The 16,185-nt window shown below is 37.5% G+C and overlaps 2 protein-coding genes across 2 annotated transcripts in view; both read right to left on the reverse strand.

Moving 5' to 3' along the window:
* kiaa1109 (KIAA1109 ortholog) overlaps positions 1-3,587 on the reverse strand; it is a 61,688-nt gene extending 58,101 nt beyond the window's left edge. Inside the window, 1 exon segment of the mRNA XM_042736642.1 lies at positions 3,429-3,587. The gene's annotated coding sequence lies outside the window, so the exon portion shown is untranslated.
* A 653-nt stretch (positions 3,588-4,240) lies between these two features.
* On the reverse strand, positions 4,241-10,457 carry c9orf72 (C9orf72-SMCR8 complex subunit). The gene is made up of 10 exons (XM_019113872.2): positions 10,331-10,457; positions 9,457-10,016; positions 9,264-9,359; positions 8,275-8,339; positions 8,103-8,175; positions 7,908-8,024; positions 7,543-7,778; positions 5,923-5,980; positions 5,715-5,824; positions 4,241-5,447 (listed from the first exon to the last, which is right to left on the reverse strand). The coding sequence occupies exons 2-10, from the start codon at positions 9,901-9,903 to the stop codon at positions 5,261-5,263; spliced, it is 1,389 nt and encodes a 462-aa protein (XP_018969417.1). The 5' UTR covers positions 9,904-10,016; positions 10,331-10,457; the 3' UTR covers positions 4,241-5,260.
* Between the last annotated feature and the right edge of the window lie 5,728 nt (positions 10,458-16,185).

Below are 16,185 nucleotides of genomic sequence, written 5' to 3' on the forward strand. Positions count from 1 at the left end.
ACTTAGGCAGGTGACTTGCTGCCTCGCTGCCGTATCAGGCAATGACTTTGCAGGCAGCGTTTTTGCACGAAGGCACCTCATGAAACTGATTTTGGACAGGCTTCTGAGGCAGAGTAACGGTTTAATGATCTACAGCAAAATATAGAGAGCTTTGGTGATAACTAAGTGGATATTTAATTACTCCAATATCAATTTCTCGCTAGAAATGACATAAAAAGTGGAAAACAATTGATCAAAAACATACATTTACACACAAACTGAGCACCGACCACAACTTTCAGACGCCATCTTTATTTTTTGGCTTAACTCTCACAGAATGGAACACACAGGATTGTGGGATATCAAAGGCAGCGAAGGATACATCTATGCTGCCTTCAAAAATCGGCCAGATGAAGGCATCTCAGGAGACAGGAAATGAAACTAACACTGAATTCGGATGTCCCTTGATGCCTTCCTACCTTGGAATGTGTCCTCTGAAGGCAGCATTTTTCAGGTTTCGGATGCAGCCTAAGTAATCCTGAAGACCTTGATTAGCTTGTTCAGGTGTGTTTGATTAGGGTTAGCTACTGTACACTCTGTGGGACAATGGCACTCCAGGACCAACGTTGCCTACCCCTGCACTAGACAGTTATAACAGCATAAAAGTCCAATTTTTGATTTATGCCATTTTCTGTGTAAATACCCTCTTTACATGCAATTTTAAAAATGCAACCATTTACTGTTGAAAACACTGAGATTGAAAAAGACAATTTCTAAATATACAATAATAATAGATAGACAAAATGTCACGACTTTCACTTTCACTTTCATTTACATTTATGCATTTAGCAGACGCTTTTATCCAAAGCGACTTACAGTGCACTCAGGCTATACATTTTTATTTTTTTTTACCTAACATGTGTTCCCCTGGGAATCGAACCCACATCCTTTTGCGCTGTTAACGCAATGCTCTACCAATGAGCACAATAATTCAAACTTATCTATGCCTCATTGTTCATTCTTGAAGTAAATTTCTGTCCGTTTGTTGATTAAATAAACTGTTTTAGACCGCTGCTCGAGTTGAATGCGACGAGTTGAAGCTATTTGTTTGATATGCAGAGCTGTAGGTGCTACACACAGGCAGTAAAAACAGAAGGTCTGGTGGAATTTCTTACACTTTTTGGGTCCAACAACAAAACATAGAGAAAAATCACTTTTGTAGCTTTAACATAATTTATTAACTGCTTTAATAAAACAGTGACCCGCCCCTTTAAGGTGGGATACGGTTTGGTTAAGATACAGGTTTGGTGGTATGATTAGATTTAAGGGTGTGTTAAGGAGCAGAAGTAAGGTCAGCAGTGTAATTATATACATAACTACAGAACTCAATTACATATGAAACTACATGCAGGTATTTTTTTAAAGGGGTCATAAACTGTCATGTACTGTTTTTTTTTAGGTCCAGTTATAATGTTATCAAGATTTTTACATCAAAATGCATCATAATTTATAAGTAATAAGTTATTTTCTGTCCTGTTTTTTACCCCCTCACCACTCTATTTGAAAAGGCATGGTGTATTGTAGACTCAGAGGTAAACGTCCACTGCTACGATTGGCTAACAGTTGTGTATGTTTGACAGATGCTGTGATTTACGTCAAAAACGTATAAATAACTCAGTAAAATTAACTGAACAAAGGACCGAGTTCTTACTGGCGTGGTCTGGATCATCATTACAAATAAAGTTCATTCACAAACTGCATGCATGAATCGGTGGGTGGAGCTAAACAGACAGTGATGTCAAAGCAGGCATTGATCATCATCTTCTTTAAGAGCAGAATATCCCAAAAGCTGACGTTTTTGAAGAGTGGCTTCAACAGAAGCTGTTTTTAGACTAACAACAAAGTTTTGAGTTCTGAAACTTACAGGATATTTTTATAGTACAATGACGTCGTACAGTATATGTCAAAAGATTGAGGGAATTTTGGTTTCTCAGTTCATGACCCCCTGTAAAAGTACAAAATAAAAAGCATGCGTGTACACAATTAGTACATTATATATATGATTTAAATAAATCTAATTAGTTAAAGAGACTTGATAGAAAGTTGATCCAACTTTTCTTTAATCTGCAGCGGTGTCATGGTTATATCCATCAAACTAATGTTTAAGAAAAATAGCATTAGCTCAGGTTTGCATTCTTTTAGTTTGATGTGAATGCTTGATAATAAATAGTGCAGTAAGGTTCAGTAGAATTCCTTAGATCAGTTGTGGCATGTTCTGCTCTGAACTAATATTGCTAAAAAGAAGTTACACAAAAACAAATCATTCAAATACATCACGTGCTCCATTTGGACTAGTTATTACATGGTCACTCACAGCATGTTTCCTACTTAGCTACTTGAGTTTGTCTGTAAACCATAACAAAATCAATATCTATGTCCATGTACTTCATTTATTAATTAACTGCATAAAAACGGTGATAAGGTATAGTTAGCTGGCCATTACAGCAAAATGATCTGGACCATGACAGAAAACAGCATCTTAATCAAATAAGTAAATAAAGTTACTGTTCAGTGTTCAGCACGTCGTACAAATGTAAAACCCTGTACTTACTTACACAAAAGATCCTGGGTATCAAATACCAAGTCAACAATTTAAAATAATTGGCAGAAAATTAACTATTAATGTGAGCGTCAAAATGAAACTGAAACAGAGATGTTAACACCTGTGCAACTCTAGAATCCAGTGTCAGCGGAGTCTAATGAACGTGACTCGGTGCATTAACACGACAGGATCACAGCAGCTCACTGTGACACATGACAGCTCGTGCTGCTCTAACAAACGGAAGTAATTACACCCCCCAAAAAATCAACATCTAATACAACGCATTGTGTCCCATTAAAAGGTGAGGCATGTTACACATAATGAAGCTCATTATTTCTATGTGTAACAACTGGACCATTGTACGTCTACGTCCTTCATGCACCAAAGCGTTTCTGAATAATAAACAGTAGAATGATGAAACTCAAATGTATATAGTCCACCCAGATTAAAGGTAAAAATATGACGGGATAACGTTAACCCATTCAAAACCAGCGACACGATAATGATGATGATTTTGATAAAGTATTAATTACGCATTCGCTCTTGGCATGTCAAGCACAACCTTTTGATGATTGTAAACAGCAAGATCAGATATTACTGAATATTAGTAACGTTACATGGAAATATGATCATATTTAATGCCACGCACAGATGGCTGGCTGGCTGTGTGTGTGTGTGTGTGTGTGTGTGTGTGTGTGTGTGTGTGTGTGTGTGAGACAGCAGCAGCAGCGCTTGGGCTCAGCAGGTGATCCAGGATCAAATCCAGACTATCTCTGCTGTATCGTAGGCCGCAGTCTGTTATCACATATACGACATGTTTGGCAAATCCCAGCGTAACGTTACTAACCTCGCCTTGTAGAGTGTGGAATCACATTTCACGTTGCCATGATCCTTACAGCTGTACTCTCATACTCCTCTCAGGCGACAGCACCCATTTCTCAAACTAGTTCTTTTCCGGAGTATTTACACGGACAACGCTTGTGCTTCCTGTTTTGTGGTCATGTGTCAGGTGTAACCAACCACAGAGCTGTTGTGGACGACAGAGCCAATCAGAGGGCGAGGTCATAGAACGTGGGCGTGAGTGACATGGAGCGCAGCCAATAAAAATCACGGTATTTGTGTCCGGTTGAACGCTAGACTGGAAACAGTAGATTAATGAACTGTTAAGGAGGGGGGAAGAAAACGCTGATACAGTAATTAAGATTTTTACCAAAGTAAAAAAAAAAAAATTATTTAAAGTGGTCTGCAAAAAAGTAATATAATTTAAAAAAAAAATCTTAAGGTATTGACTTTATCTGTGGTACGTTGCAAATAATATGAAGTTATCTATAAATGTAAGATATGCTTAAGGCATTAAATTCACTATACCCATTTATATATTAAACGATATATAAAACATTGAACAGTGCTGTAAATGCTGGAAAATATTTTACTGAATATTAAAATGTGGGAATATATTAGTATGTTTAAGCTTTTTTGTAAAAACCCTTTTGACAGAACTGACTTCAACTACCTTTGCTACAGCAAATTAAATCAAATTAGAGATCAATAACAGATTGTTCTTTCTCGTGCTTTTCTATCCAGTCCCAACCCTTCATGACTACAGAAATTACGTGTACTGTTGTCTCATCAAACCATAATCCCCATTTAAGCCTCAAAAACAGTTTTTTCCTTTATTTAGAACAGTGAATAATTAAAAGATTTTAACAGGCACGATCAAATAAGTCAGTTTCACAAACAAAAGGCACACTTTTTTAAGACAACACATTTACAACTTGAAATATATCAATATACACGTCACAGTTTAAAATAAACTTCCGATTGTGATTCCATAAATAGTCTAAAATATTCAGAACTCCATTTATGTCTTGAATAAACATTAGGAGTCTACCATTAATGCACTGCCTGTTTGATATATGACATACATAGTGGTGAGTAATATCTTGTGGAAGAACACTTCAAAATAAAACCAAGATGTCTATGGGGCCCTTCCTGTTATTTGCTGACTTCCTTGCACATTGCACACCAGAGATTTGGCCTTATGAGTCAAGTTGCACTTCGCTTTTCCCACATTTCCACCAGCTTTCCTACATTCATGCCCCAAGCCAGATGCAAAAGTATGAACCATTTAATTAACCGTTAGTTTAGTTTGTTAGCCTCAAGTAAAGGAATAAATAAAAGTCTCCCAGTAAACAGGGTTCTGCAAATTAACAGATCTGTCATCTGTAAAGTCTACAGACAATCATAGATAAAAGGCCAGGGAATGTTATTACAGAGTGAAAGTTACTTTAATTAAACCATATTTTAAATTACTTTATGGTGTTCCAATTTAAACGAGAGGAAAATCATGTCCATAGAAGACAAACTTAGAGTGGGATTAAAATTTCTTCAACGTTCTTCCTTGCCTTGTTACACATCAACAATTTATTGTGCTATGAAAAACCATTAAGTGTGAGATCCAAACATTGATTGTACAAGTGTCTCATATGCACGAAATCTTCTTCACACAAATATGAATTCATCAGCATCACTCAGCAGGTTATCATTATTTTTTAAAGCACATGTGAATCAGTCAGATGTTGTTCAGATGGCTGTAAATAAAAGCGCATAATAAATATACTAAAATAAACATCAGGATGCAAGAGTGTCCTGTGGTGTGATGAGCACAGGGTTCAGAGGTCAGAAGTTAATGAGGAGGTCGCGTTCCTGCACACTGGTAAGGAAAGACTTCCCAAAAACAAAGGAGTGAAGGCCTGCCCGGAGCTTCTCCGCCATCGCCATGATGATATTCAAGTCACCCTCCACTGTTAAGTCCAAATCAGTTTTCAAGTTGCGTAGAGATCTGAAAGGTTTTTTGCCCTTCTGCCTATAATTAATAATAATTAATAACACAATGAGTTTACTGTAAAATAAACAACATAATTGCAACTTAAAAATGTAGTCAGGTATGTTGAAGGAATACTGGAATAACAGTACGAAAATTGAGCTTGATATTACTGAAAATTGTTGTCATTCACTGCATTTGAATGCATTAATTATCTACAGTAAGCACATGATACTAGTTCAAATATTTCCAATAAATGACACTGTGTAGTGTCTGTAAAAGAAGTTAGCTCAAGGCTGCTGTACTTACGTTTCATCCTCAATATATCTGAGCAGTGTCAGAGCCTTCCTGTGCAGCAGGAGAAGGAAGTGGGACAAATACACACTCCGCAGGGACAGACCTGGTTTCAACAGAAACACCTAGAGATCGACAAAGAAGCAAACAAATACACGGTATCAAGGCCACAGCGGAGGATGTTATTATAAAGTTCAGAAGAAAGGGAGTCGCGCAGACTTACCTCATCTATGAAAGACTTCACAAGTGTGTCTTTGTGCATCACATCTTGAAATATATTCCTAGGAAAAGCCATAAAGTTAGTTAGTGATTCAGAAGGTAAAGAAACCTCTTATTTCCTCTTAAGAAACTTTAAGAGCTGCTTTTAATCCTCTTAAAAAAGATACAAAAGTTGACTACTTGACATGTGACGCTAATTACATGGTTTTTGAATGTGTGCACAACGTATTGAACAAATTATATGGCCAGTGCCCTCAAATGAGACGTAAAATGTCTGTTTCACCTTCCAGCAACTCTGTGAACTTTTAATGGAAAAATTCTCGGCCAAACAGTCCTTGAAAACAAATCAATGATGCAGCTCTATGCTGGCCACAGCCCTGAACCATCACATTAACAGAGAGTGGAGCGTATTCACAATTTCAAGGACACATATCCATATACACAAGCTTCTCAAGCTTATTTCTTCATACAGAGAACTCAGATCGAAATACATTTACATTAGCAGTTTACATTAACATCACTTAAAGCAAAAGTAACACTGAATAATAATCTTGCAGCATTAACTAATCTTAATGTTAATGTTAAATTCTACATAGCTTTATGAATTAACATGTATACCGCAACCATCCAGATGTTTGTTGTCAGCAATATTTATAAATGCTTTAGAAAGAAAACTCTTATGCTCACAAAGGCTGCATTTATTTGATCAAAAATACAAGAAAACAGTAAGATTATGAACTATTATTACAATTTAAAATTACTTCTATTTTAATGCATTATTAAATGTAATGTATTCCAGCAGCCATTACTCCAGTTTTTAGTGTCACATAATCCTTAAAAAAAATCATTCTCATATGCTGATTTGCCGCTCAAGAAATATTTCTCATTATTATTATTAATGTTGAAACTGTTACACAGCTTTTTTTTATGATTTGAATGTTTTTCAGTATTCTTTGATGTATAGAAAGATCAAAAGAACAGCATTTATTTGTAATGGTATAAATGTATTTACTGTCATTCTTGATCAATTTGAAAGCATTCTTGCTGAATAAAAGTATTTCTCACTGACCCCAAACCTTTGAACAGTAGCCTGCATCAGGACAGAACATGAATTAAAAACAATAAAGATTAATTTATTCCTAATGCATGAACTAATTTGCGAACATTATTGTAAAGCATTACCATATATTTTAACAGCTCCTAAGAGCAAATAATATTTGTTTTTGTTTTTTTTATCAAAAAACAAAATGTAAATATTTTTATTCAATGACCACTAAACTATCCTAGTTAGCTGATACATCTTTTATCTCTCTGCGATCTCTTTTTTTCACATTTAATCACTTTATAAATTTGGTAAGTAGCCATATAATAAGCAGGATAATGTACAGTCACTAGGTCATTAATCACCAGCAGTCACCATTAATCCAAAAAAAAAAAATAAACCTTCGAGACGAACCTCCCTTCACTCTGCAATAATAACCAACTTACTGTACATTATCCCTTAAATATAGATTTTGTGTATTTGAATAAAAGGCCATGATATCTTGTTCTCCTGTCAATAAGAATCAGTCAATCATGATACAGTTTCCAGACTAAGAAGGTGTGTAGAAGTCAAAGGTCATACAAGTCTGGAGTGTAGGAGTCCTGGGCATTGATGAGGTTGTCAGAACTGATGTCATCCTCGCTGGCGGCCCTCCAGAGGGCACTGAGCTCAGCTCGCATGTAGCGCCGCTGATGATACGTGTGCTCGTGGCAGGGTGGCATCTGCTTGACCGTGTTAATGTCCACGTCGATGTGGGTGGTGGGGTACGAGGAGTAGAGCACCTGCCGGTAGGGCAACACAAAGCTGCCAGTGGAGTCCTGGGAAAGAGAAAAGAGGGACCTTTATAACATTACCACACAGCAAAGCCACCAGGAGTCCTTAATGGTTATGGACCCATGTAATTTAGCAGTGGTTATGAGTTTCCCATGGAGGGACACTCTGGATACCTTAAGGAGGCCTTGAACAAAGAGGCCGGTGTCATATTTAAACGAGCCGTCGGGGTGACACAGCCGAGAGCACTTTCTCTCCGCAGGAGTGAGGAAGAGGCACAGCGTGAGCACGATCTACAAAAGGTTGACAATCATTATTCGACTTTCATACACGGATATGAATGTTTAGAATGTACATGTGGGAATGTGCACCTTATTGACTTTCTCAGGATTGCTGCCAACCACCATGGAACAGCCACAAGTCTGAAGATGAGAGCTGATAGCCCTATGATAGAGAAGGACCACAAACATCACAACCTAAACCATGAAAACAAGCAACTCAATCCAGATCATTAACTTCTACTAAAGATGCAATATGTCTCACTTGTGTAAAAAGTCTTCGTGACAGCTGTCTCCAATATCATCATCATTGAGCACAGTGTCCTTTATCTGTAACGAGGAAAAGTATTTCTTTATGTGCTTCAGTGAGAGTGAGAAAAGCATTCAAAATCTTTAATATTTCAAAATTGTCAGAAAAAGATCTAACGTAGCTGTCACTGTGTGAAGATCTCTTCCAGCTAGATACATATTGCACACCCTTAGGAACCAACCACTGTTTTGTTTGTACGATGGTATTTATAAATTAGAATTGATATAGTACATCAAATATAAAAAATAATGCATTAATTTGCAATGTTCATTAATGAGTCAATGACATGATGCAAATTGTTTCTTTTTCTGGATAATAATATATTCAAAAATATATTAAAAATACCATTCATACATACAATGACTTGAATACTTTTCTTCTATGCTGTGATGCATGATTTTATTTTTTTCTGAATTAAAATTAATTGTGATTTTTGGGGGCCACAAAAATGTTAGCATGAAACTTTCCTAGTTTTAAAATGAAGAGAAAACCTAATTAATTCCTTTAAATTCTTGAAAAACATATTAAGTAGTTTGGCATAATCTGTAGTTATTTTAGTTCTGCCACTGCTTAACAGTCATGCTGTCACCTGCTCTTATTTATTTATTTAATTTCATTATTCATTTGTGATATTATTAATTATTGCATTAGTACTATTATTTTTTTATTACTATTGTAGTAGTACTGTTTTATTTCACTTATTGCATTAATACTGTTATATCTTCAAGAACTGTTGTAATGGTACTATTTTATCTGATCTGTGTTATTCTATTTTATGTAGTTCATTTAATTGAGTTAATTTCATTATAAATATGGCAGAAGCAAGTCTGAGTCCAGCTCACATACAAATCTCCTTCTCTCTCCTCATCATTTCCGATCTACTCTAAATTCCCAGTGTGCACAAAAAGTGTCCAGAAGGCCCTCAAATATGTCAAAATACTCACATCCACTTCCTCTGGTACACTGTGTTTCTTCATGGAGGTAAGAAGCTCCATTATGGGAACAATCTCAGATGACAACACGGAGATTATGTTGTAACCCTACATGATAAAACACACACACACAGCACATACATTACGAAAACGAACAAACAATAACAGGATCACAAGTAAAAGATGCACAACTCTGAGCAAAGACCTTCTGCATGCAGATGCGTCCCTTGCGGATGATGTGTTTGAGTCTCTCCACACACACGCTGTGCAGCGGCAGGTAAAAGCTTAGCTCTGACTGCGGCAGGACGATGGACAGCGCGCAAGTGTTCTTATCACCCTTGAGTTCTCCGTCGAAAATCAGAGAGACTATGATAACTCCCTTTTCTGCCAAGACGAAGAACTTCACGTCCACTGCGCCACTCTCCGCACTTCGCAAAATCTCGCCGTTCAGCGTGTGATTGGCCAGAAACGTGACCTCTCCATCACTGAGCAGCGACAACCCCTGACCTCTGGGGGCCCAGATGTGCTGTACACGAGGTCCCAGGATGTTGTCCCAGTAAGCAAAGGTTGCAGCCAGCACGGGACACCAGTCCTCGACCAGCACTTCAGTCTTAGCCACACCAGGAGACTGCGGGGGCCCGGCTGCAGACATGACGGCCGCTCACACAGACCTACAGTCACTCTGTTGTCAGTCTCACAATGCAGAAGTCAGTGGTGACAAACAGACTGCAACATCCTCCTGCTGTTACACTGCAGCCATGCAATCTGTAGAAGAGGAACAGAGAAAACACAGTGGAGTGGACTAGAAAGTGAAAACACTGGCATGACATGTAAACCAGGACAACAAAACGTTATAAAATTGCATTTTTGTAAAAAGCACGAGCTTTTCGACTTAAGAATAAATCATTGGTGTCAAAATATGTTAAGAGCCTTAACAGAGATCCATGTATCTGTACATGACACACATCGAGCTAATCACTACACCTCGACATTCATGTATAAAACACGTCTGCATTAGCTCGAATAGTCGTGGTAAATCAGATTTGTCCTGCCAGTATGTTACACATACATAATCCTACCTGCTTTGGCTCAGAACATCAACACATTCGTCACCCCTGTTCCAGGTTTCCTGCTGTGACTCATAGACAGTAAGGCTGTGACTAGGCTGAAGGCTGCGAAGAAGCGCGTTACTGAAGCGCAGGGCACAGCAGCGCCCTCCGGCGGCTGAACTTAATTTGATTTCCCGACACCGGAGAGACGACGAGGGAGAAATTCAATTACCTCGAGTCGTTTTGTCAAACCATCACTTTAGCTTGTGAGCTGTATTGAGGAAGATATCGCTATTATATTATAGTATCGAACTGTGTTGCAGACTATTTGCAATAATATTAAATTGATTTTTTTTGTTTACCATGCCCCGACACTACCTAAATGGGGTTTCATAGCTACTTCAACATATAACGTAACTCGAGAATAACTCTTTCGAACATTTTTAAAGAGTCAGACTGGATTCGGGACTCTAGCATACTATTCTAACTGTTTTTGTCATAGTACATGTAGTAGTATGCTCGTGTGCGGTTCAGAATTCAGCGTCAGTAAAAAAAACAGGTTCGCCTTTTAGACTGAATCAGCACTTTGGAGCACTTTTTACTTTATAACAACACGGAGAGCTAAAAGAACATTAGATGAAGATGGTTTTCACCTACAGTCTACTGAAACAAACCTTGCCTTGTATCGTTTGCCATCGACCACCGTCTTTATTAAGTTAAACATCTGCGAGAGCAGCTTGTGAATGACTCACTGCAGGTAAAGACATTTTCCAACTTGTACATCAATACAATAATCCTTTAGTACTACACGATATACCATCATTGCACAATGATATATGCTACTAGCACAGCAGAATAAACTATATTTTCATGTCGCTAAACGTACTGTATGAACAAATACACCCTTAAGAAAATTAACCTTAGTAACTATAGTAGTAACCTTTGTTTTTGTCGTATTGACTACCATTCAGTTTTACAACAAATACCATGATTAAACTAAGGTTAGTGTAGCAAACCCATGGTTGTTTTCTGGTTACCGTGGTTTAACTATTAACCTTTTTTTTGGAGTATAACCATGGTTCATTTTTGTAAGGGTAGTGGGATAGATGTAGAAAATATATATATTTTTTATGGGACATCACTCTTGGTCAGCTGCGGTATCATCCTCACTCTTGACCTCCTGATTGGCACGTCATCCGTCTACCTCTCAGTTTGTAATGCACACCATCGGGCCTCGCTGAACTGTTCCACTGATCTCAATTTTGTGGTTAAATACACCACTTGACCCTCACCACCTCGAACCACTGTTGTTGGATGATATATATTGTGCTCACAGCTTTCCATTACAATGCCACAGACCTCGTCGACTTATTGTGATGGCGGAGAGAGAGACGGAGGCATTTCAGGTTGCCATGGCAACAATAGTGAGAAGCAGCGTTAGCGACACTTTTAGGCAGCGCCTAGCAACCGTATCCATGCATCCAAAGGCCAGGTTACAAAACAGCACGGGAAGGAAATAATTTGCGCAGGCTTTTGTTAGAGCTGTTGCCTTCTGCTTGATTTGCTTGGCTACATAATGTGTTGGAAATATAGCAACAAATTATTTGCAGTTCAGTACGGATGAGTGTGCAGCTTTGGTATTAGAGTGATGAGACGCTGATTATGAGCGAGTCTTGATGAGTTTGTGTGTATGTGTGTGCGTTGCGAAACCTAACCTCCGCTGATTAGGGCTCACTGTGGTGATTAGCAGTTGTCATGTGTGCTCTTTACAGAGTCGTTACATCTGCCAGAGTGACCCCCCCCCCACCCCATTCCTCATCCCATCATTCTGTGGTGTGGAAGAGTGGAGATGCATGGCTCCTGCTCGCCCCAGCCCGCACAGAGACGGGTAATGGATTATTATTTCTAGAGCAGTCCTACTAATGCCATGGGTCTGAAAAGATCGCATACGCAACATGACCATCATGTTAGCGTGCTGAAGCTCAAATCAAGCATGCTTTTAGCGGTGAAAAAGTCCGAACAGAAGGACAAACCTGGCAAACAGAACCATGGGGGATGGTTGTGTTGTGGGATGGTGTAACTGAAGCCACTTTAAAATATGAGAGAGGCTCAGAGATTTATGACTGGGGTTCAGCTGGTGACATGTTGTTCCCCTTTGTTTCTTATTTTGCTTATTTGGCAGGCAGATAGGCACCGCTGGCAAACCTGTAGTCTAAACTCATCCTCCTTCACCATCAGTCAGAGTGAAATATACGGGAGAGATGAACCTCATCTTGGTAATCATTAGCCAACATCCATTTTCCAGCGATGTTAATCCTCAGGGTAAAGATCTGAAAGTGTTTTGGGCGGAGCGTGTTTTTCCCTCAAAATCAGGACCTTGTGGAAATATTGATTCCTTGTCATTTAGCAGGTGCTTTTTATCTGAAGTGATTTACATTACACTAACTGCAGGGACGGCCTCCCTGGAGCTTTGTCTGGGAACCGAGTGGGTGAAGGAAATAACTGCTGAACTGGGACTGATCACAGCAGGGGTTCCCAAACTTTTTCAAGCTATGACCCTATACTCGGGTGGCATAATTACTCTCAAGAACCACTAAAGAGATGTCATAGTGAAATATGAGGGGAAAAGACCCATTTGCTCTCTCATTTTGCTCTCGGATTTTGTTTTCCATTTCATTCATACTATTGAATTTGGTAGGCTGAGAATTTCATTGCATTACCATAAACTATAAAAATGGGGATAATTATCAACAAAGACATGAATATGAAGTATACAGAAAGAGAGAGAATATTTTTTTTGCTTTTCTGGTGGCACAGCATGTAAAAGCAGCCTAATGACTTTAGTGGAGTAATGATTTAGTTCAGTAGGTGAGTCATTTGTTGATTTAGTAGCTGCTCTGACGAATTTGTTGAGTTCATTCTGTGAAGGATTAATCGGACTGATTCAGACTCCTGAGTCGGTGAGTCATGCAGAACGATTCAGTGAAACAACCGGCTCATAATGCATGTGAATCGGACTGCCTGGCTTTGTATTTTTGTTAAATGCTTAATATATGTAACATCAAGTGTCACCATTTCATATCAGATCACAAAAGCAAACAACAAACAGTTTTAGTGATTTATCTTTAAAGTTTATTGTTGATATTTTGTCCGAGATCCTCTGATTCAGAGACACAGTGCTATAAATAAAATGCACTCATAAACAGCTCTTGAGATAGCATGAAATGCACGAGGAGCGGCACCGCTGAAAATGGCACAAGAAATACTGCACTTGTGTTGCTTCGTGAAAAATACATATGGTAAGTGATCCCCAATTCAGATTTGTATCTGAGTACTTATATTATTAATTTTCCTGACATTGTATTAACAAACCATCATTTTTACACTCTATGATCCACAGTTTGAACACTCTGTAGGTTATCAGCAGGATTTATTTTGCCATAATTAATCCAAGGTATGTCTGAATAATTTAAGTGTTTGTAGTAATATTTGATTTTATGAATTATTCTTCTTGGGATTACTGATGTGCTAAAGTCCTTCTAATATGTTTGTCTCTCTTGCACTTTCTTTTGGGTAGCAGGCAGTTCCCCAGGTCCATCTTGAAGTAAGCCTTTAAGCATCAGTTCCTGATACTTTAATGTGTCTCTGAGGAAGACTCATTCACATAGAAAAGTGGCCCCTGCTCATACTTTCACCCCAAACGCGTCCTGACAGAACACTGCAAGGTCAAGCACTGATGATGATGACGCACATTCATATAAAAGCAACTTCTTTTGTTTCAGTTTGTGAGTCATAGACATGGACATGATTAGTTCAGGTATATTTAGATGCTTTTGATTGTGTAACAAAACAAGCTCATAAAGACCAGCAAACCTTCAGGGAATTTTAAGGTAGCGGTAGTGTAGCACATAGAGGTTAACCGTTTGGCCTGCAGTTTCTTTAATACAGCTGGACTACTTTTGGCACCAAGGACAAAAAGTAGTAACCTGAGGCACATTGTCTTGATGGAAAACTCTGTCCTTGCACTTTTGTGTAACGCGTTCAATCTAAAGCAGTTTAAGTGGAGGAAAGACTTTAAAATGATAATCTGTTTGGATAGGCTAAATTTAATTCAGCGCAGTGCTTATATCAAATACAATTTTAAGCCATCCGTCTTTCCTTTTTAAAATTGAGTTAAGATACAGTCAGGAAGAAATATAGTATAAATATAGCTTCAAGTTGCAATATACGAGGTCCATCATGAACAGCAAGAAGTAGGTAATTAAATGCTTAGATGTAACACAACTGGCATCAAGACTTGGAATAAGGATTTTAAAAATGACACTTTTAAAGAAATTGTAGAACAAGGTATCATATCGCATATGATACTAGAGAAAATTAAACAAACACAGCTTAGGCCTTTATGTATTAAAAAGATATCAAACATTTATCAAAAAACAGTATGAGGAGTCCTTTGAATTCAATACAGCAAAAGAAATATAATATGAATGTACTACAGATAATTAGACAAATGAGTGTGAGTTTCACCCATAATTAGTTTGAAATGAATGGACATGACCTCACTCAGAGAAGCAATGTAATATATTCCAAGAATATTCTAAGTATTCCTGCCTGACCAATTTAGATTAACTGTATTAAGTAAAAATCAATAGAGCTTCTGCAGCTTTGTGCTTGTACACCTAAATCAAGGAGGTCAATAATACACAGAGAAAGCTATCAGTTAGGATTCCTATTCATTTCAATGGCATGTGCTTGCCTGGGATGTGACCACCTGGAAGTATGCAATTTAAAGTCTGCTATCCTTGCTCATGGGAACTCAGTTCTGGATACCATTTATTTGAGCCAGTTATTTTATTTTTAAAAAAATTTTTTTACCCTGGAGAAGTAAGAAAATGACATCATGACAACAATGATTTGTTGATCACACCATGAAATACATGCACAATCCTAAACCCTTCACTAGTGTTTATCCTGAGCTGTGACGTCAAAGGAAGCAGACAGGGACAAATATAAGTCAATTTCATGCTTTTAAGAGCCCTAAAAAAGGTCACTACCAAGACATCTACTATACTATAATGGAATATTTGCTATTTATGTTTGCTTGAAGAAATTTACTACTTGAGCTATCCTTTTTAATCCTTTTTAGTTGTCCTTTGTAATTTAGTGAGATGCCAAATTTTACAAAAAATATAAAACAAAGACAATTTATGACAAATAAACAAGAGTTAAATTGACCAAATGCATTGAGATTTTATATTTCACATTTGATATGCCTGTTGCTAAGCAACCACAGTGATAATCTATTCCATAATTGAGATTATTGGAAAATTTTGCAACAAAAATCATGCATACAAAATTGGGTGACTTTCCACCATAAAGAGATTACGTTAAGTTATATAAAGAGATATAAGAAGCACCAAAAGTAGGGTTGCCACTTTCAGCAAAGCAAAATAAGGGACACCCATTCACGATTCCCAACACCCCCTGCCCCCATAAGAAGGAAAAAAAAAAAAAAAAAAAACACACAAGGACAAATAATCAGTGAGGAACTCATAGCTCAACAATAAGCCATGAGAAAACATGCTTATGTAGACTTGCAACAGAACACATTAATATAGTTGTTTTAAATTTGATTATTTATAATTATTATTAGTCTTTTTTTTTTTTTGACAGTTCTGCAGCTGTTACCTGGAAAAGATGGAATTTTTGTTTATTTATTTGTATTCATTTGCTTAAATTAGGACCACATTATTATGTAATTATTTGTCCCATTTATATCTAAATAATTTAGCACTTTTAAGCTTTTTAAAATGCCAAATTGTATATGACATGTATGATCATTTATTATGTCTATATTTATGATTAATATAAATGATAAATTAATA

The sequence above is a fragment of the Cyprinus carpio genome, chromosome B13 (assembly GCF_018340385.1).
Source record: "Cyprinus carpio isolate SPL01 chromosome B13, ASM1834038v1, whole genome shotgun sequence".
Taxonomy (NCBI): domain Eukaryota; kingdom Metazoa; phylum Chordata; class Actinopteri; order Cypriniformes; family Cyprinidae; genus Cyprinus; species Cyprinus carpio.